The sequence below is a fragment of the Aspergillus ibericus genome, assembly GCF_003184845.1.
Source record: "Aspergillus ibericus CBS 121593 unplaced genomic scaffold BO80scaffold_40, whole genome shotgun sequence".
Classification (NCBI taxonomy): Eukaryota; Fungi; Ascomycota; class Eurotiomycetes; order Eurotiales; family Aspergillaceae; genus Aspergillus; species Aspergillus ibericus.
In genome coordinates this window covers 285,665-299,092 of record NW_020292138.1, presented here as the reverse complement: position 1 = coordinate 299,092, position 13,428 = coordinate 285,665, and the positions used below count along the sequence as shown (strand labels likewise).

The following is a 13,428-nucleotide window of genomic DNA, read 5'->3' as shown; positions in this document are numbered from 1 at the left end:
CGCTGCACAAATGCCGAGATGCAGGACTGAAAGTCTGAAACAGCAAGAGGAGGCCGAGATCGTCATGGCTCCTCATTCTCATCCAATAAAGTGCCACTTTGTTCTGCCGATTCTTCAGCCAAATGCGAGCCGACTGACTAAGGCCCTGAAGGATCGGTGGCGCTAGACTGGAGGCGGTCTAGCAAGTCATCTGCACCTCATGTGACCCGCATTGCTTCCGATCGGAAAGAACTTGTAAGGGCCACGAGCGAGAATCGCAGTCAGTAGGACCCGAAAGGGGCAGCTACCATGGCCGAAGCAGAACTCAAACCGTCACAGTCACCAATGATGGTTAGGCATGTGACACACCGCCTTGCTATGTAACCAGGTCTCCGAGGTCCCCGAGGGGGGCCGACACGACCGAGAGCCGATTAAGCAGGAAACTAAACCGAAGTGGGCAGGTACCATCTGTCCGTTCAACAGCTTCACCGTTCCACTACTGCAATCAAGAATAAACCTTCATCTCCAGCACGGAGTCATGCAGACCGCTCAGGATCCGCCGCTCCTTCCAACTTATGGCTTCCCCTTTCTCCTCAATCCCCTGATCGGATCTTACCACTTCCCAGCTCTCCGCTGTCACTATCGCAACCCCGACATTTATTCTCAGAACTTTAAATCCACATCTCCTATCTAAAGTTGCCGGGTCGTCTTCCAGTCTGGCAGCCTGGAAAGTCGTTTGCACCGCCCCAGCCGTTCGCGTGCCCCGTACGGAGTAGATCTCCGCAACCGTCGACTGATCTTGGCTTCCGATCGCCGCCATGACCTCCCGCTGTGAGGAGCATAGCCTTACGACTGAGAACCCCTCGAGTTTCTTCACAGATACCCCACAACGGCAGTCTTCTTCCGCCGACATGTCGGCCCCTATGAGCGACGGCGAGGCTGATGTTGGCGATGATGACTCGGCCTACGGAGGGGACTCGTTGATCGGAGATGACACCATGACTTTGTCCACTTACATCACCGACTACCGATACGAGTATGGTCGTCGCTATCACTCGTATCGTGACGGCGCCTACTGGGTGGGTTGTCTTGTGGGGGTGAATATCCGTGTCCGTTGGCTAACATGCGGATTCAACATAGGGGCCGAACGATGACATTGCCAACGAACAGCAGGATCTGGCGCACCACATGTACTGTTTGACTCTCGATGGGAAGCTGCACCTGGCACCGATTTCAAATCCACAGGTATGAGCGTTGCTTGGAGAGCAATCGGCAGGTCTAAGAATGCCTTAGGAAATCCTGGACGTCGGCACTGGAACCGGAATTTGGGCAATGTGTGTGACACGATGCGCTGAAGATTGCGAGTGGCAATTGCTGACTACGTCCAGTGATATGGCAGATGAATATCCCAGTGCTAAAGTTACCGGGGTAGACTTGTCTCCGATTCAGCCTGCTTTTGTCCCTCCGAACTGCGTCTTCGAAATCGACGACGTGACCCTCCCTTGGACCTACCGTTCGAACCAGTTTGATTTCATCCACGTGCGGGAATTATTCGGCTGCATACCTGACTGGGATGAGTTCTTTCGGCAATGCTGGCGTTGCCTGAAACCCGGGGGCTACATTGAGGTGGTGGAACATTCAGTGGAACCGGTCGCGGATGACGGGAGTGTGACCGCAGATCACTTCTACCGGCTCTGGGGTCAAACAGTAATCGATGCTGGAGAGCAGTTCGGCAAGACGTTCCAAATTTGGGAACAAAGCGCGACGCGTCTGAGGAACGCGGGTTTCGTTGAGGTGGTGGAACAGAGGTATCAATGGCCGATGAATGGGTATGTTGCAGCCTACTCCTACTCCCTGGTGCGTCTAACCATTCATAGATGGAGTACCGATCCTAAAGCACATGAACTTGTGAGTATTGTACACCTTTATAGCACTATTTACTAACAAGAATAGGGCCGCTGGAACCAGCTTCGACTGCACGGCGGGGTGGAAGGCTTTATGCTTCGTCTTCTCACTTCCACGCTGGAATGGTCATATGAGCGGGCCCAGTTGTTCCTTGCGCAGATGCGCAGCTCCCTCCGCGACTACCAGACACGGGCGTATCTACCAGGAACGGTAGTTTACGCTCGAAAGCCCGACAACTTTGTGGTTTCACGGGATTGACCGTGTACCTTCATGACTTTAGTTTTTAGCATTATACCCCACGACTGATGTACCATATACGATAAGAACGAGTGTTATTCATAATGCCACGACGACCTACTGATATTTAAATTTTAAGATTTCCCGGACTCTTTTTATAACTTAGAACACATATCGAAATAGAATGCATAATTTAGGCTCTTGTAATAACCTGGTTCGGACATTGAAGTCTCTCACACGCTGTAATCACCGCTCATTCCACCAAGAATTATGACACAATCAGCCCAAATTGAACCCCAGTCATATTCAGAACCATACCAACAATAAAAGTCAATGACACAAAATCCCCTCTACCCCGCGGAGAAAATAAAAGAGACGGGTAGATCCCTGTCCCCCACGTGTTTATTGCATTAGCGTAGCCGCCATTCGAGGCGGGGACTGCATCCCCATCCGTCCCGTCCGCATCCCCGTTTAAGATCATGAAGCCCAAAAGTCATATGCATCAATTGCAATCCAGACCCTGAGATACTTTCTAGAACCCATTTCAAGGTATGAGCCCTGCCTCCCCATCGTCCAATCCATAAGAGCCCCCATCCCCCCTATCACCGCGAAAGTCGAAGATCGCTTCAATGTGATTAAGCGGCAAACTATCCTCAATGTCGTTTTCCAGTATCCATCTTTCCCAGGAATTTCCCTCCCCTCAACTCTGTCCCTAGAAGACAAACAGCACAGTTATAAATTGAAAACAAGTGGGGGAAGGCCTCCCCAACACCCACCTAAAGCAAACCAACTATTCACCACCAACATATCCTACGACTTCAACAACCCCGGCCATGTTCACATCTTCTTTCTGATGATCCTATCGATCGGTTTCCTTGGGGCTCAATGCCAGTTAGCAAAGTAATCTCATCATACTCAACTCTACTCAGCCATTAACTTTCGGGGAATGGTGTTGTGTTTCTATCCGGAAGCTCTGGCTGTGTATTCGGTCTTTGGTGTAGATAACACTTTATCTACCCGTTCTTCAACAACATCCGATATGGTGTAGTGGCTAACATCGCCGTCTCTCACACGGCAGCCGGGGGTTCGATTCCCCCTATCGGAGCTCAATTTCTCTTTTTGTTTTTTTTTACTGTTCTTTTCATCTGTTCATCTTTACTCCGTCCTGCTTGGGTGGTTAATAGGGTCATTGTCGTTCTCATCTTCTCATTTTGTCCGGTGTGGCTATCAGGGATCGCTTCGGAATTTGAATACTCGCAGTACTCGAGCTCGATATTTTGGTGTCACATTGTGATTGGTTATATGCTAAGATGTATGCAGGACGTGATACAAATCTCTAATCTGTTCGTTGAGATATATATGCTGAAGAGGGGGAAAGAAGTCAGAGCCTTGTATGCTTTTTTTTTTAGATTTTGTCTTTATTTCTTTAATTAGGATGACAGTGACTTTGATTATCCAGATTCAAAAAATGATTTGATTATCTTTTACTAGTGTTGTTACAATCTTCAATAAAAGGAAGAATCTTCGCCCTTATTCATGAGAAGATAATAAAGTAAGATACATCAATTTACATATACACAAGACGAAAGGACATTTACGATGAGACAAGGCAAACAGAATGATGTTGGGAGATAGATAGATAGTGGAATGGTGTCAAGAAATCGATGATGTTGTGGGAGCAGGTGCCAATCATGTTGATAATCATCGACCGCCGCCATGGTATATCTCGACAAGCTGGTTACTGATTTCGCTCTGCCGATCCACCTGACTGTGGTACACAGTTGGCGCAAGCGCCATGTAAGTGGCCCTTGGAGAGCAATTATTTCAACGTGCAGATGGTCTGTGACTATGCTCGTTATAACGATATCGTGATATATATTCTTGGGTAATTCCTCCTTCCAGATTTAGATGCACTCAGAATAAACATCTTGAGAACATCGTAGGTACTCAGGACAGGTAACTCCGTATTCGGGAATTGTGTAGGTATATCGGAGCCTGGGATAGTTGAATTATTATTTATAACACGCCTTCATGCTGGACCCATTTACCAATCACGCCACTTAGGGACGTATTCCAACTGCAGGAGCCCACTTCTGAGGCACATCTTGAGTGACCCTCTCAAGCCAGACCTCATGGTTCTGCCGTAACGTATTCATGACCCAACAACTTGCCAAGGAGAGACATATACCAGCACAGTCAACTGAACTCGGCGATGTTAGTCTGAAATTTGAGCGATAAGTTCCCAATGTATCCCAGCTGAAACAATCCTGGACAGTATCTCCCTTGTGCTCAGTGTATAGTATTCTCAAAGCCATCAACGCCTTTCCACTTTGTGCCTGATCAAGTAGATCCATGCATAAATGTCCTAATAGCAGCGAAGATCTGCAAGTCTTCTAAAGTTGGCGTCTCAGGGGCCACGTAGATCGCTTTTAGGACGTCATAGCATGCTGGAGGACTAATCATCTGCCTCAAAGCTAGATCTATCCTTAAGTTAGACGAACACCTTATCGACTTCCAGGATATATCAAGATATATGTCTCCACGGCTGTAAATGCTCCGCAGAGCAGACATGACGTTTGACATGGTCCGTAAATCCTGAGAGAATTCCCCATTGACCATAGGCAGCCATCTGTGATTAGAGCGCCTATATGTTCTTTATCGGTAGTAACAGCAATTGTTGCATCGGTTGCCTTCATGGGTAAAGCGAGGAGAGTCTATTCGGCAGTTCTCTATGGACCCGGCAGTATCGCATAACGTCAGGCTGCAATGCTAGGGATCTGCATCGCTATACCAAATCAAAACAGTGGAATACATTGTGAGAGGGCACAAGGAGCGTAATCAGCGCTCTACCTGCCCGATATTCTCAGTGTTTCCCATATCAACAGGACGGTTAATCAGATAGGATCATGATGGTATCTTCAATTTGTTATCCCACTGGAAGCCATTTCTGTACATAAGGTATGATAACTGGGAGATTCGATTTCGTACTGTAGGTTTGAGAACATGTTGTGAAAGCTTTCGCAGGATTCCGTCGGTATGAGGGTTGATTTCGAATCCCATACGCGAGATTGCTTGCACGGTTTTATTCTTGATCTTAAGGGAAGGGATACTTTTTTTGGAAGTGTCCTTCATGGCATGGAGTATTATAGGAGCAGAGAAGGGGAAAATTAATGCTGCAGAGCAGAGCAGGAACAAGCGGTATAGTATCTACCAATTGCCCGACAATTGCTATAGCCTCCCTGATGTCTAAGATAGCTTGACTGGTTGTTGTGGAGAGAGATGAATACGGGGAAAGATCAAGGAGGAAGGCAGTAGGTATTTGTATTTCTCCACGAAAGAAGCGATTAGCATTGACGTGGTGCATGATGGGTGTGACTTAAGAGCTGTATAGGGAATGATATGGATGAATTGCTCTCTGCTATCTAGATTCCTGAAGCGTCGACTGGGGGTAAACATGATATTGTTAGATGTTTTTAGTCGCCGCAGACTCTTCAATATCTGTCAGTGAAGGATCAAATTAACCTGGGGGTAGTCACGGAATCCAATGCAAGGAATCTCTAGGTTTCGGCTCAGCTGTTTAAAAATTTGCCAGCGCGATTAATAGGTGGACGGCCTAGGCCAAGATAACATTACATGGTATCTAAATATACAAGCTAATCCCTAAGGGCTTGATCTAGCGGCATTCCCAAGACCCCCCATCAGCTGGCGCAATCCCTGAACCAAAGGAGGGAGCGCATCTTGGGAGGCATCCGCCCGCAGAAGCTCCTGTGCAAGGTCCATTGTCTGTCCTGGATTGGAAATAAATGCTGGCCCCTGTCGGCCCTGTAGTGCTGGGCTTCCACATCCAAGTGAAATGAACTTTTGCACGTCGGTCGTCTCGTCTCCATCGAGGTAGACTATTGGGCCGCGGACCGGCGGGGGACCCAAGGGACGACTCTCTGCTGCCATTTTATTGTTCTTCGCTTTGAACACCACGCTGTAAGACCAAAAAGCCAAGCTGGCGTAGTATACCCCAACTGCCAAAAAGCCCGTCAGCGACCCCGCGGGCATGGCTTTGGCAGCTCGGATGACCTGGCCGGCATGCCACACTGCTCGCCGAGAGTCAATGCTATTGATCCATTCAAGCGCACTGTTGTAGACTCTGCGGGCCTCCCTTTTGTCCTCCTTTCCGGCAAAGAGTTGCAAGTCCTCCAGAGACATGTATAAGAACATCGAGATCATCTCGTATATCAAGAATACCTCCGGACGGGGCAGGTCAGGCCACTCGTAGCAAACCATGCGAAAGTGTTGCAGGGCTTGTGACAGTTCCTGATGTCGTGAGTTGGTCACCAATGCATTCCAATGCTTGGAACTGCCTTTTGAAATAAAGTTAAAGCGATGATACTCGTTAATCATGGAAGAAAAGCCGTGTAGGAGGACTGAGCCCGCCAGCTGCGTATCTATCGCGCCCTGTAATCGGGACATGTCTCGCATTGCGTCGACCAGGGATGGATGTCGCTCCGTTCCCAGCAGTCCGAGTGCGAGGTAGCTATCCCTCCATGAGGTTGCTGACTTGGCATCCCAGAGCGATCGGGTGGATGGAAGTGGAAGTTCCAATTCCGCGTAAGAAATGAGTGGGTTGATGTTCAGCATCATGGCGCATTGGGCGTCATGTAGGAATAGATGATGAACGAGTCTAACATGTAAGCTAAGCCACCATGACGCGAGAAGATGAGTACCTCTTGAATGACTCCTGCTCCGCCCAAGCACGCCATTTTTGATCCAGCACTTCGGCATTATCATCGAGGCTTGGAACGATACTCGAGTAGACGCTCCGTCGGAAACGGAGCCCTCGCCGTAGCATCTGCACGGTTTATTAGCAGCTTCTCTACTCTGGACGTATAAACTAACCGTCACCAGTGGTTGTTGGAAGCTTTCCGCAATTTCCGTCCTCCGACCATTACCGCTCCAAAGGCCTATGTCGATGATCACGGCGAATGTTTGCGAAGGCCGTAGATCGCGGGTGACGCGGTTGTCCGACTCATACTAATCCAATTACTAACTATCATAATACCGAGTAGTACGGATAAGTACCTTGACCGACATATGTAGCCGTGCGACTTCCATCAGCGCGTAGCCCAGCTTCCGGATGGTCGGGATGGCCGACCGCACGGCACCAGCTGCAGCGATAGCGGTCAGCATGTCCGGGCTCTGTTCATTCGGGTGAAAAGTTGGGCCATGAATGAACGAATCGAGTTGGTGGCTTTGGTAGGCAAAGTAGTCCTGCATGAGACCGTCCAACAATTCGGTACTCGGAAACGACTTCATTATGCGAGGCGATGTGGACTTTTCGCTCGTCTGCAAGACCATCCCGAAAATGAGATCGCGGCTGCCGGAGGCCAGCCTCTCTGGCAGGATCTGACGCTCCAGCCTGACACTCGACTCTGGGCTGTCGATAGCCACTGGGACTGACAGATCATCCTGATCGGCAAAGGCGTGGTCATCCTGTGCAGGCTTCCAGGCAGATAGCGACGACCGCTTGTAAGCCTCGGCGCCAAGAGCAATCCCGCTATCCACATCGGACCGGTCGTTGGGCATATCAGGGGGCTGTGGAGCAAAGTGTGCGGTTCCCTGGGTGTTGAAGTAGTCGATCAGTCCAAAATCAACATCGGTGAGATCGAAATCGAATTGCATGTGGCTATCGAAAAGGTTGTGTATGTCTTGCGTATGGTTGAGTGGATTGAATGGATCCACGTCGTTGGGACGGGACAATGATGGTATGAGAGCGTCGGGAATGAACTCGGGGAAAAAGGTTCCATCGACACTAAAGACGCCACTTTCCTGGTCAAGGGTGGGAGATATTGCTAGGCACGTTAATCCATGCTCACGCAAGTGCGGACGAACTCACCATCGTAGCCTGTCGACATAGGATCTTCAGGGACCGAACCGGGCGGTTCAGGTAGGTAACTATTCACAGGGAAGTCAGGGGTCGCAAATGGAGGATTGTCGACAGAAGGTGGAAAGTCTTCCAAAGGAGGTATCGACGGGGTGAACGCGGTCTGCGCCTGGGGTGGATCGGGATACTGGTCCTGGCCATCCGGATCGTCATAGGCTATAATTCTTAGTATCCAAGGCAGTGAAATGGCAGCTCCAAGACCAACCTGGCACGGGTGAATCCGGCGTCATATCATCAAACCCTCCATCATGCCAATCACACATGAGCTTTTTATCCCGACACCGTCGACAAGGCTTCTCCTCGTCGCACTTGAGCTTGGACGTCGCACATGCTTTGCATGCCTGGGAGACGCGACCGCTCTTCGCATACGATGGTGGCCGTTTTCGCTTTCCATCTCGGGGGTGGTCATGACCTGCAGCATGTCGCTTCATCAAGTCCCTGACGCGGTCAGACCAGACGCGGGTGGCAGGGTAGGGACGTACGGCCTAGCAAAGCCTTTGTTGCACACATGGCAAACGTATGGTTTCTCCCTTGTATCTGCAAGATTTAGTATATCCCATGAATAGGCTATCGAAGTACATACGCGATCGCACATGTCGAATTAGATGATCTGCCCGATTGTAGTGCTTCTTACAGAATCCGCATTGAAAATAGCCATCGCGCGCTTTTGGGAGTGGCCGCTGCGGGGATTGCGCGGGGAATGATGGAGAGGACTTATCGTGCATGACGAGGGCGAGACATTGATAGATAGAGATGATTATGTGGGAAGAACAAGAAGTTGAAGAAGAGGAATGCCACCGAGAGTGAGGCCGCAGAAGTGTGGGGAATTCGAACGTTAAGCTCGGCAGGGAAATGCGGGGAATGACCCTGGCTGGATAGACGGAACGATTATTTAGTTTTCTGCCTACGTATTCTCTGGAAGCGGTTGATCAAACTGGCCAGTCGCTGCTCAGACTCGATTCGAAAGTTGGACCAACGCGAAATGGCGCCATGACTAAGCGGCAGGAAGCTGCGGCCTTCAGCTTTAAGGAAAGCCAGGGATTCGCAACAATGCATCACCTGGCCGCTGCCGGGGATCATCCAGCTACAGGCAGGACTATTACGCGCATGCATCTTCCGGTCAGCCAGAGGATGACTTGATTTTCGTGAGGACCGTCGAGACACGACGCTTATCAATCGTCTTAGGACCCTTGCGCCGTGCTCGGAATGTGGAGGACCTCATCCGACCTCCGCTCCCTCGTCTATCCTCCCCAGCCTGGATCGCCCTCCACGCCAGGAATCAAACCAAGCTAGTCCAATTCTTCAGACTCTCGGTTAATCCAAATTATCCCATTAGACTAGCAAGCCAGGACATCAATGGGTACGTTGACCTAGACTCTATAAAGAACCACACTGAGATCCACTCGACAGGCCTCCCCCCGGTCCACTTCTTCTCCCATGGCTCCCCGATGATGCTATGCGAGACGACCGAGTCCTCCGCTTACTGGCGCAGATGCGGAGACGAGGCACTAGCACATAATGTCAAAGGGATAGTGATTATGGTGCGTACTCCCGGATCCACCCACTTATACCATCTCCGCATATCGGGACCATCCATCACCAACGCTAACACCAGATGGACCCTCCAGAGCGCCCACTGGGCAGCCCTCGGCGACCGAATCGAAGTGGCCACCAACCCCGCCCCCAGAATCCGCCCCGTAGGATTCGTTCCGTCCCACGACTACAAGCACTACCCGCTGACACCTGACTTGTCGACCGCGCATCGTTGTCTCGATCTGCTGTCTGCAGAGGGATTCAACGTATCAGCGAACCCGCATTACAATTGGATTGTCGACGTCTACATCATCATCACGAGAATGTTTCCTGATGGAAACGCCCCACCCACAACCGTCATCTCCATGAACGCCCGGTACGATCCCCACTATCATCTCAAAGTCGGAAGTACGCTTCGTCAACTGCGACAGGAAAATTACCTCCTCATTGGCACAGGCGGAGCGGTACACAACCTCTATCGTAATCGATGGAAGCCCATGATCAAGTATCTCGATTCCCTAGCCATGGAGACGCCACCGGAGGAATGGGCCTTGGAGTTTCGTCAGTCCTTGGAGGATGTGATGACCAAGACGTCTGGACCGCAGCTGCGGAGAGCGGTGACTAGACTCATGAAGCATCCCCAGTTCCGTGACGCGCATGCCACTGATGATCACTTTATGGCGGCGGTGTTTGTGGCGGGGGTGGTCGGGGATGTAGACGATGAGGGATGCCAGGGGGTGATGGGCGCGGAGACGTGGGAGTTGACGAATATGGCGAATTCGCAGTTCACTTTTGGGGAGTGGCCTAAGCTGCCTGTGGCTGGTTATCCCGGTTAATTCTCGTAAGGCCATCATTTGCAAGAGGCTTACCAGTCAAATTATAGTGGTCTCTCGTTGTCCAGTAAGCTTCGTCTAAGCTTCCATCTTGCACTGATCACATTGTATGGCGATTCCTTAGCTCGACTAACATTAGCTGTCTGTATTGATCAGATTTGACGATACCGATGGTTTTGAACATCTCGATACCATCAGATCGGATTGAGATGCCTAATTAAAATGAAATCTATCCAAATATCTTTTTACATATAGGTAGAAATGTCACTTGGAATACCTTATTCGGTCGGAGAGTTTCTACGAAATGGAGCGATTTCCAAGACGACAGAATGGCAATATAGAACTTATCAGTCGTCGGAAATATTTCATTCCACCCCGCCCCTCGCAATCTTTAGATGTTGAATATCCATAAAGACGACACTCAACAACCAGAACAAAGCTCACGATTCACACTCATACCAGTCAACTCTAAGTGGTATACACCTCCCGAAAATCAAGCCCTCAACCTCCTCACAGCCGCATACCCATAAATCCCGATTGTCGAAATGAAACCCACAAGAGAAAACAACGTGATCACACCACCAGTAATAATTCCCTGCTCGAAGAATCCGATTCTCTTGCCCTCGGCTTGTCCTATCGAGGGCAGCGGCGTCAATGCCTCGCGCCACGCATCAGTAGACTTTGTGCTTTGGCTGATTATTTCTCGAATGAGAGCGGTGTTGCTTGTTTCTGTGACGAACTGGGGTCGTGGGATCTGGAGGGATGATGTCGAGTAGCGGGTTTCGCGGGATATTGGTTGGTTGGTTGGGTATGCGGGGCCGACTGTGCTTATTAGTGTTTTGCTTAAGTGAAAGAAGGGGGAGGGGCGTACTGAGCATGTCCGTCGGGACGTGGTTGATCCAGGAGGTGTAAGAGTCGATGAACTGGGTGAGGTATTTGGCTGCTGCTGGGGCTGCGAAGGCATATGTTGCTGCTAGGGTTCCCATTCTGTAACTTGTGAGCGTTGGTATTATTGAAGGGGTTCGTACTTACGAGCTGCTGAAGTCGATAGCATCATCTAGACTAGTCACAGGATGCAGGACCAGGACCTTCTCCGATACCTTTCTCTGCAGGAGAGGCGATTTCCTGCAACCGTAAGTATGTCACCTCGATAATCACAGTAAGACTCACCGATCATGCACCTCAACTACACCCCATTCAGAACCAGACACTATGACCCGCGCACTTGCGTCCTTGTGCGCCGCATCCAGCAACGACGCACCCGAACTCGACCGTCGCGGATTGACGACCGTCTGCCGGGCCTCGCCATTCTGGCCGCCTAGGTACTTCGACGACCGCTGAATGATCGCCTCCACGAATTCTTTCATGGCGAACTCCTGCACGAGCACAACATCCGGAGAGTACGTTGAGCGACCGCCAAAGGCGAATCGCGCGGACACCAATGCCTCTGCGGCGGCGGGGATATTGGCTGTGCGGTCGACCACCGCGACTGTTTTGGATGAGATAGGTGAGGATAGAGTGCTGCTAGAAAGCGGAATGGAATCATTTTGCGCAACTACGTGCGTCCTCTCGAGAAATGCACTGTCTGGTCGCTCCTCGCTGATGGCAAATGTGTCTGCATCCAGGGCCTGTGGTAGGATCTTCTTGAGCACAGCAGGCAATGCCATGGTGTTCTTCGACAACTGTATAAAATCAGCAGCACTCCAATGAGCATAATCACGTTAAACGCACCTCAAGAATAACACAATTCCCCGCCGCAATCGCAGCGCTCAACGCCGCAATAACCGAGAAAAACATAGTATGCGAACAAGGCACGACATACACAATGCCCACTCCCCGTCTCCCATCAGTATTATCCTTCCCATGCGCAACACGATACTCCACCTCCAAATCCTTCTTCAAGTCCAGAGATGCATAATGTGTCCGAATCTCTTTCACAGCAAGACAGATCTCCGCGCGAACTTCCTCCTCCGAATGTCCCGAATCAGCAGCGATCGCATCCTTGATGAGATCGATATTCTGCACCAAAACAGACTGTAAACGATGGAACTGATTCTGACGATATCTGATATTCTGACAGCGACCGTCTATTTCAGCGGCGATGATCCGCTGGAAGGGTTGTATGGTGACCATGTTGATGTCGGTGAGGTATGTGATACTTCAGCGAGACATGGATCACTATGGATATAGCAGCACAACAAGGGTCAGACACGACCAGCGCTGACTGACGCGATGTGGACATACGCTATGGCTCGGGAATCTGGACCCGGCTGGTTTCCGACCCCGGAATGATTGGGGTCTGCGGGGGAGAAGGAAGGGTGGTGGTGGTATGACGGTCGGGATGTGGAGGAGTCAAGGGATGGATGGACGGGCTTATGTGGTGCAGGGAGTTGGCAACCGTCGGTTAGGATTCACGATCACGATCACAGATAGAGATCCGCATCTATCTCACTTTGTTGTTTGCATTCGTTTCATTATTGGAGATATTGCTCACCATGTCAACTACAACCACCACCACAACCACCCACACCAGCACGCTCTCCATCCTCTCCGACTACGAAATCCACCACACTGGCTCGGAAACCCAGCCTCAACCTCAGGCACCCAGCACCTCCACACCTGCTGTATCCCAGCCCGTGGACTGGCCGTCCAACTACAGACGCGTGCCTCCGTATCGGCCTGCGAACCGGAATCTGGACTATGACGAGCGCGCAGCTGGGGCCAGTCCGGCCGAGTATGTGTTTATCCAGTCTATGTTGCATGGGGTGTGGCTGAATGCGGTGAGATGCATCCTCTAATTCATTTTGATTGCTGTTCTGATGTTTCAAGGCTGTTTCGCGACTGTGGAGGTTCACGGGTGGGAGGATTAATGATAAGATCTTTCATTATGAGATTGGGGGGGAGTGGTGATCTTGTTTACAGAGTTGGAATGCAATATCTATTCATTGACGTAATGTGAGATGTAGTATATCATACCTGGATTTAATTCCCATTAAGTAGCAGTTT

At 50.4% G+C, this 13,428-nt stretch overlaps 5 protein-coding genes and 1 non-coding gene across 6 annotated transcripts; 4 read left to right on the top strand and 2 right to left on the bottom strand.

Annotated features, from left to right (window-relative positions):
* The first annotated feature begins 476 nt into the window (after nucleotides 1–476).
* BO80DRAFT_504432 (class I SAM-dependent methyltransferase) lies at nucleotides 477–2,205 on the top strand. The gene is made up of 6 exons (XM_025724425.1): nucleotides 477–1,058; nucleotides 1,120–1,224; nucleotides 1,273–1,313; nucleotides 1,368–1,808; nucleotides 1,857–1,887; nucleotides 1,933–2,205. Exons 1-6 carry the CDS (start codon nucleotides 798–800, stop codon nucleotides 2,140–2,142), a joined length of 1,089 nt encoding a protein of 362 aa, XP_025572310.1. The 5' UTR covers nucleotides 477–797; the 3' UTR covers nucleotides 2,143–2,205.
* A 949-nt stretch (nucleotides 2,206–3,154) lies between these two features.
* BO80DRAFT_t245 lies at nucleotides 3,155–3,226 on the top strand. Its single transcript has one exon. It is a non-coding gene; the product is annotated as a tRNA-Glu (tRNA).
* Nucleotides 3,227–5,724: 2,498 nt separating this feature from the next.
* Nucleotides 5,725–8,965, bottom strand: BO80DRAFT_413683 (putative C6 and C2H2 transcription factor RegA-like). Its single transcript, XM_025718070.1, has 8 exons — nucleotides 8,640–8,965; nucleotides 8,539–8,593; nucleotides 8,262–8,494; nucleotides 8,009–8,212; nucleotides 7,195–7,964; nucleotides 7,012–7,146; nucleotides 6,840–6,964; nucleotides 5,725–6,796 (listed from the first exon to the last, which is right to left on the bottom strand). The coding sequence occupies exons 1-8, from the start codon at nucleotides 8,779–8,781 to the stop codon at nucleotides 5,782–5,784; spliced, it is 2,679 nt and encodes an 892-aa protein (XP_025572309.1). The 5' UTR covers nucleotides 8,782–8,965; the 3' UTR covers nucleotides 5,725–5,781.
* A 159-nt stretch (nucleotides 8,966–9,124) lies between these two features.
* BO80DRAFT_495955 (DODA-type extradiol aromatic ring-opening family dioxygenase) lies at nucleotides 9,125–10,425 on the top strand (the record flags this gene model as incomplete). The annotated part of the gene is made up of 3 exons (XM_025723988.1): nucleotides 9,125–9,416; nucleotides 9,467–9,597; nucleotides 9,685–10,425. The coding sequence occupies exons 1-3, from the start codon at nucleotides 9,413–9,415 to the stop codon at nucleotides 10,423–10,425; spliced, it is 876 nt and encodes a 291-aa protein (XP_025572308.1). The 5' UTR covers nucleotides 9,125–9,412.
* Nucleotides 10,426–10,759: 334 nt separating this feature from the next.
* On the bottom strand, nucleotides 10,760–12,706 carry BO80DRAFT_413680 (aldehyde dehydrogenase PutA). The gene is made up of 5 exons (XM_025718069.1): nucleotides 12,154–12,706; nucleotides 11,593–12,104; nucleotides 11,455–11,547; nucleotides 11,294–11,409; nucleotides 10,760–11,244 (listed from the first exon to the last, which is right to left on the bottom strand). Exons 1-5 carry the CDS (start codon nucleotides 12,553–12,555, stop codon nucleotides 10,916–10,918), a joined length of 1,452 nt encoding a protein of 483 aa, XP_025572307.1. The 5' UTR covers nucleotides 12,556–12,706; the 3' UTR covers nucleotides 10,760–10,915.
* Nucleotides 12,707–12,834: 128 nt separating this feature from the next.
* On the top strand, nucleotides 12,835–13,372 carry BO80DRAFT_467423 (uncharacterized protein). The gene is made up of 2 exons (XM_025722856.1): nucleotides 12,835–13,202; nucleotides 13,252–13,372. Exons 1-2 carry the CDS (start codon nucleotides 12,918–12,920, stop codon nucleotides 13,330–13,332), a joined length of 366 nt encoding a protein of 121 aa, XP_025572306.1. The 5' UTR covers nucleotides 12,835–12,917; the 3' UTR covers nucleotides 13,333–13,372.
* The last annotated feature ends 56 nt before the right edge of the window (nucleotides 13,373–13,428 follow it).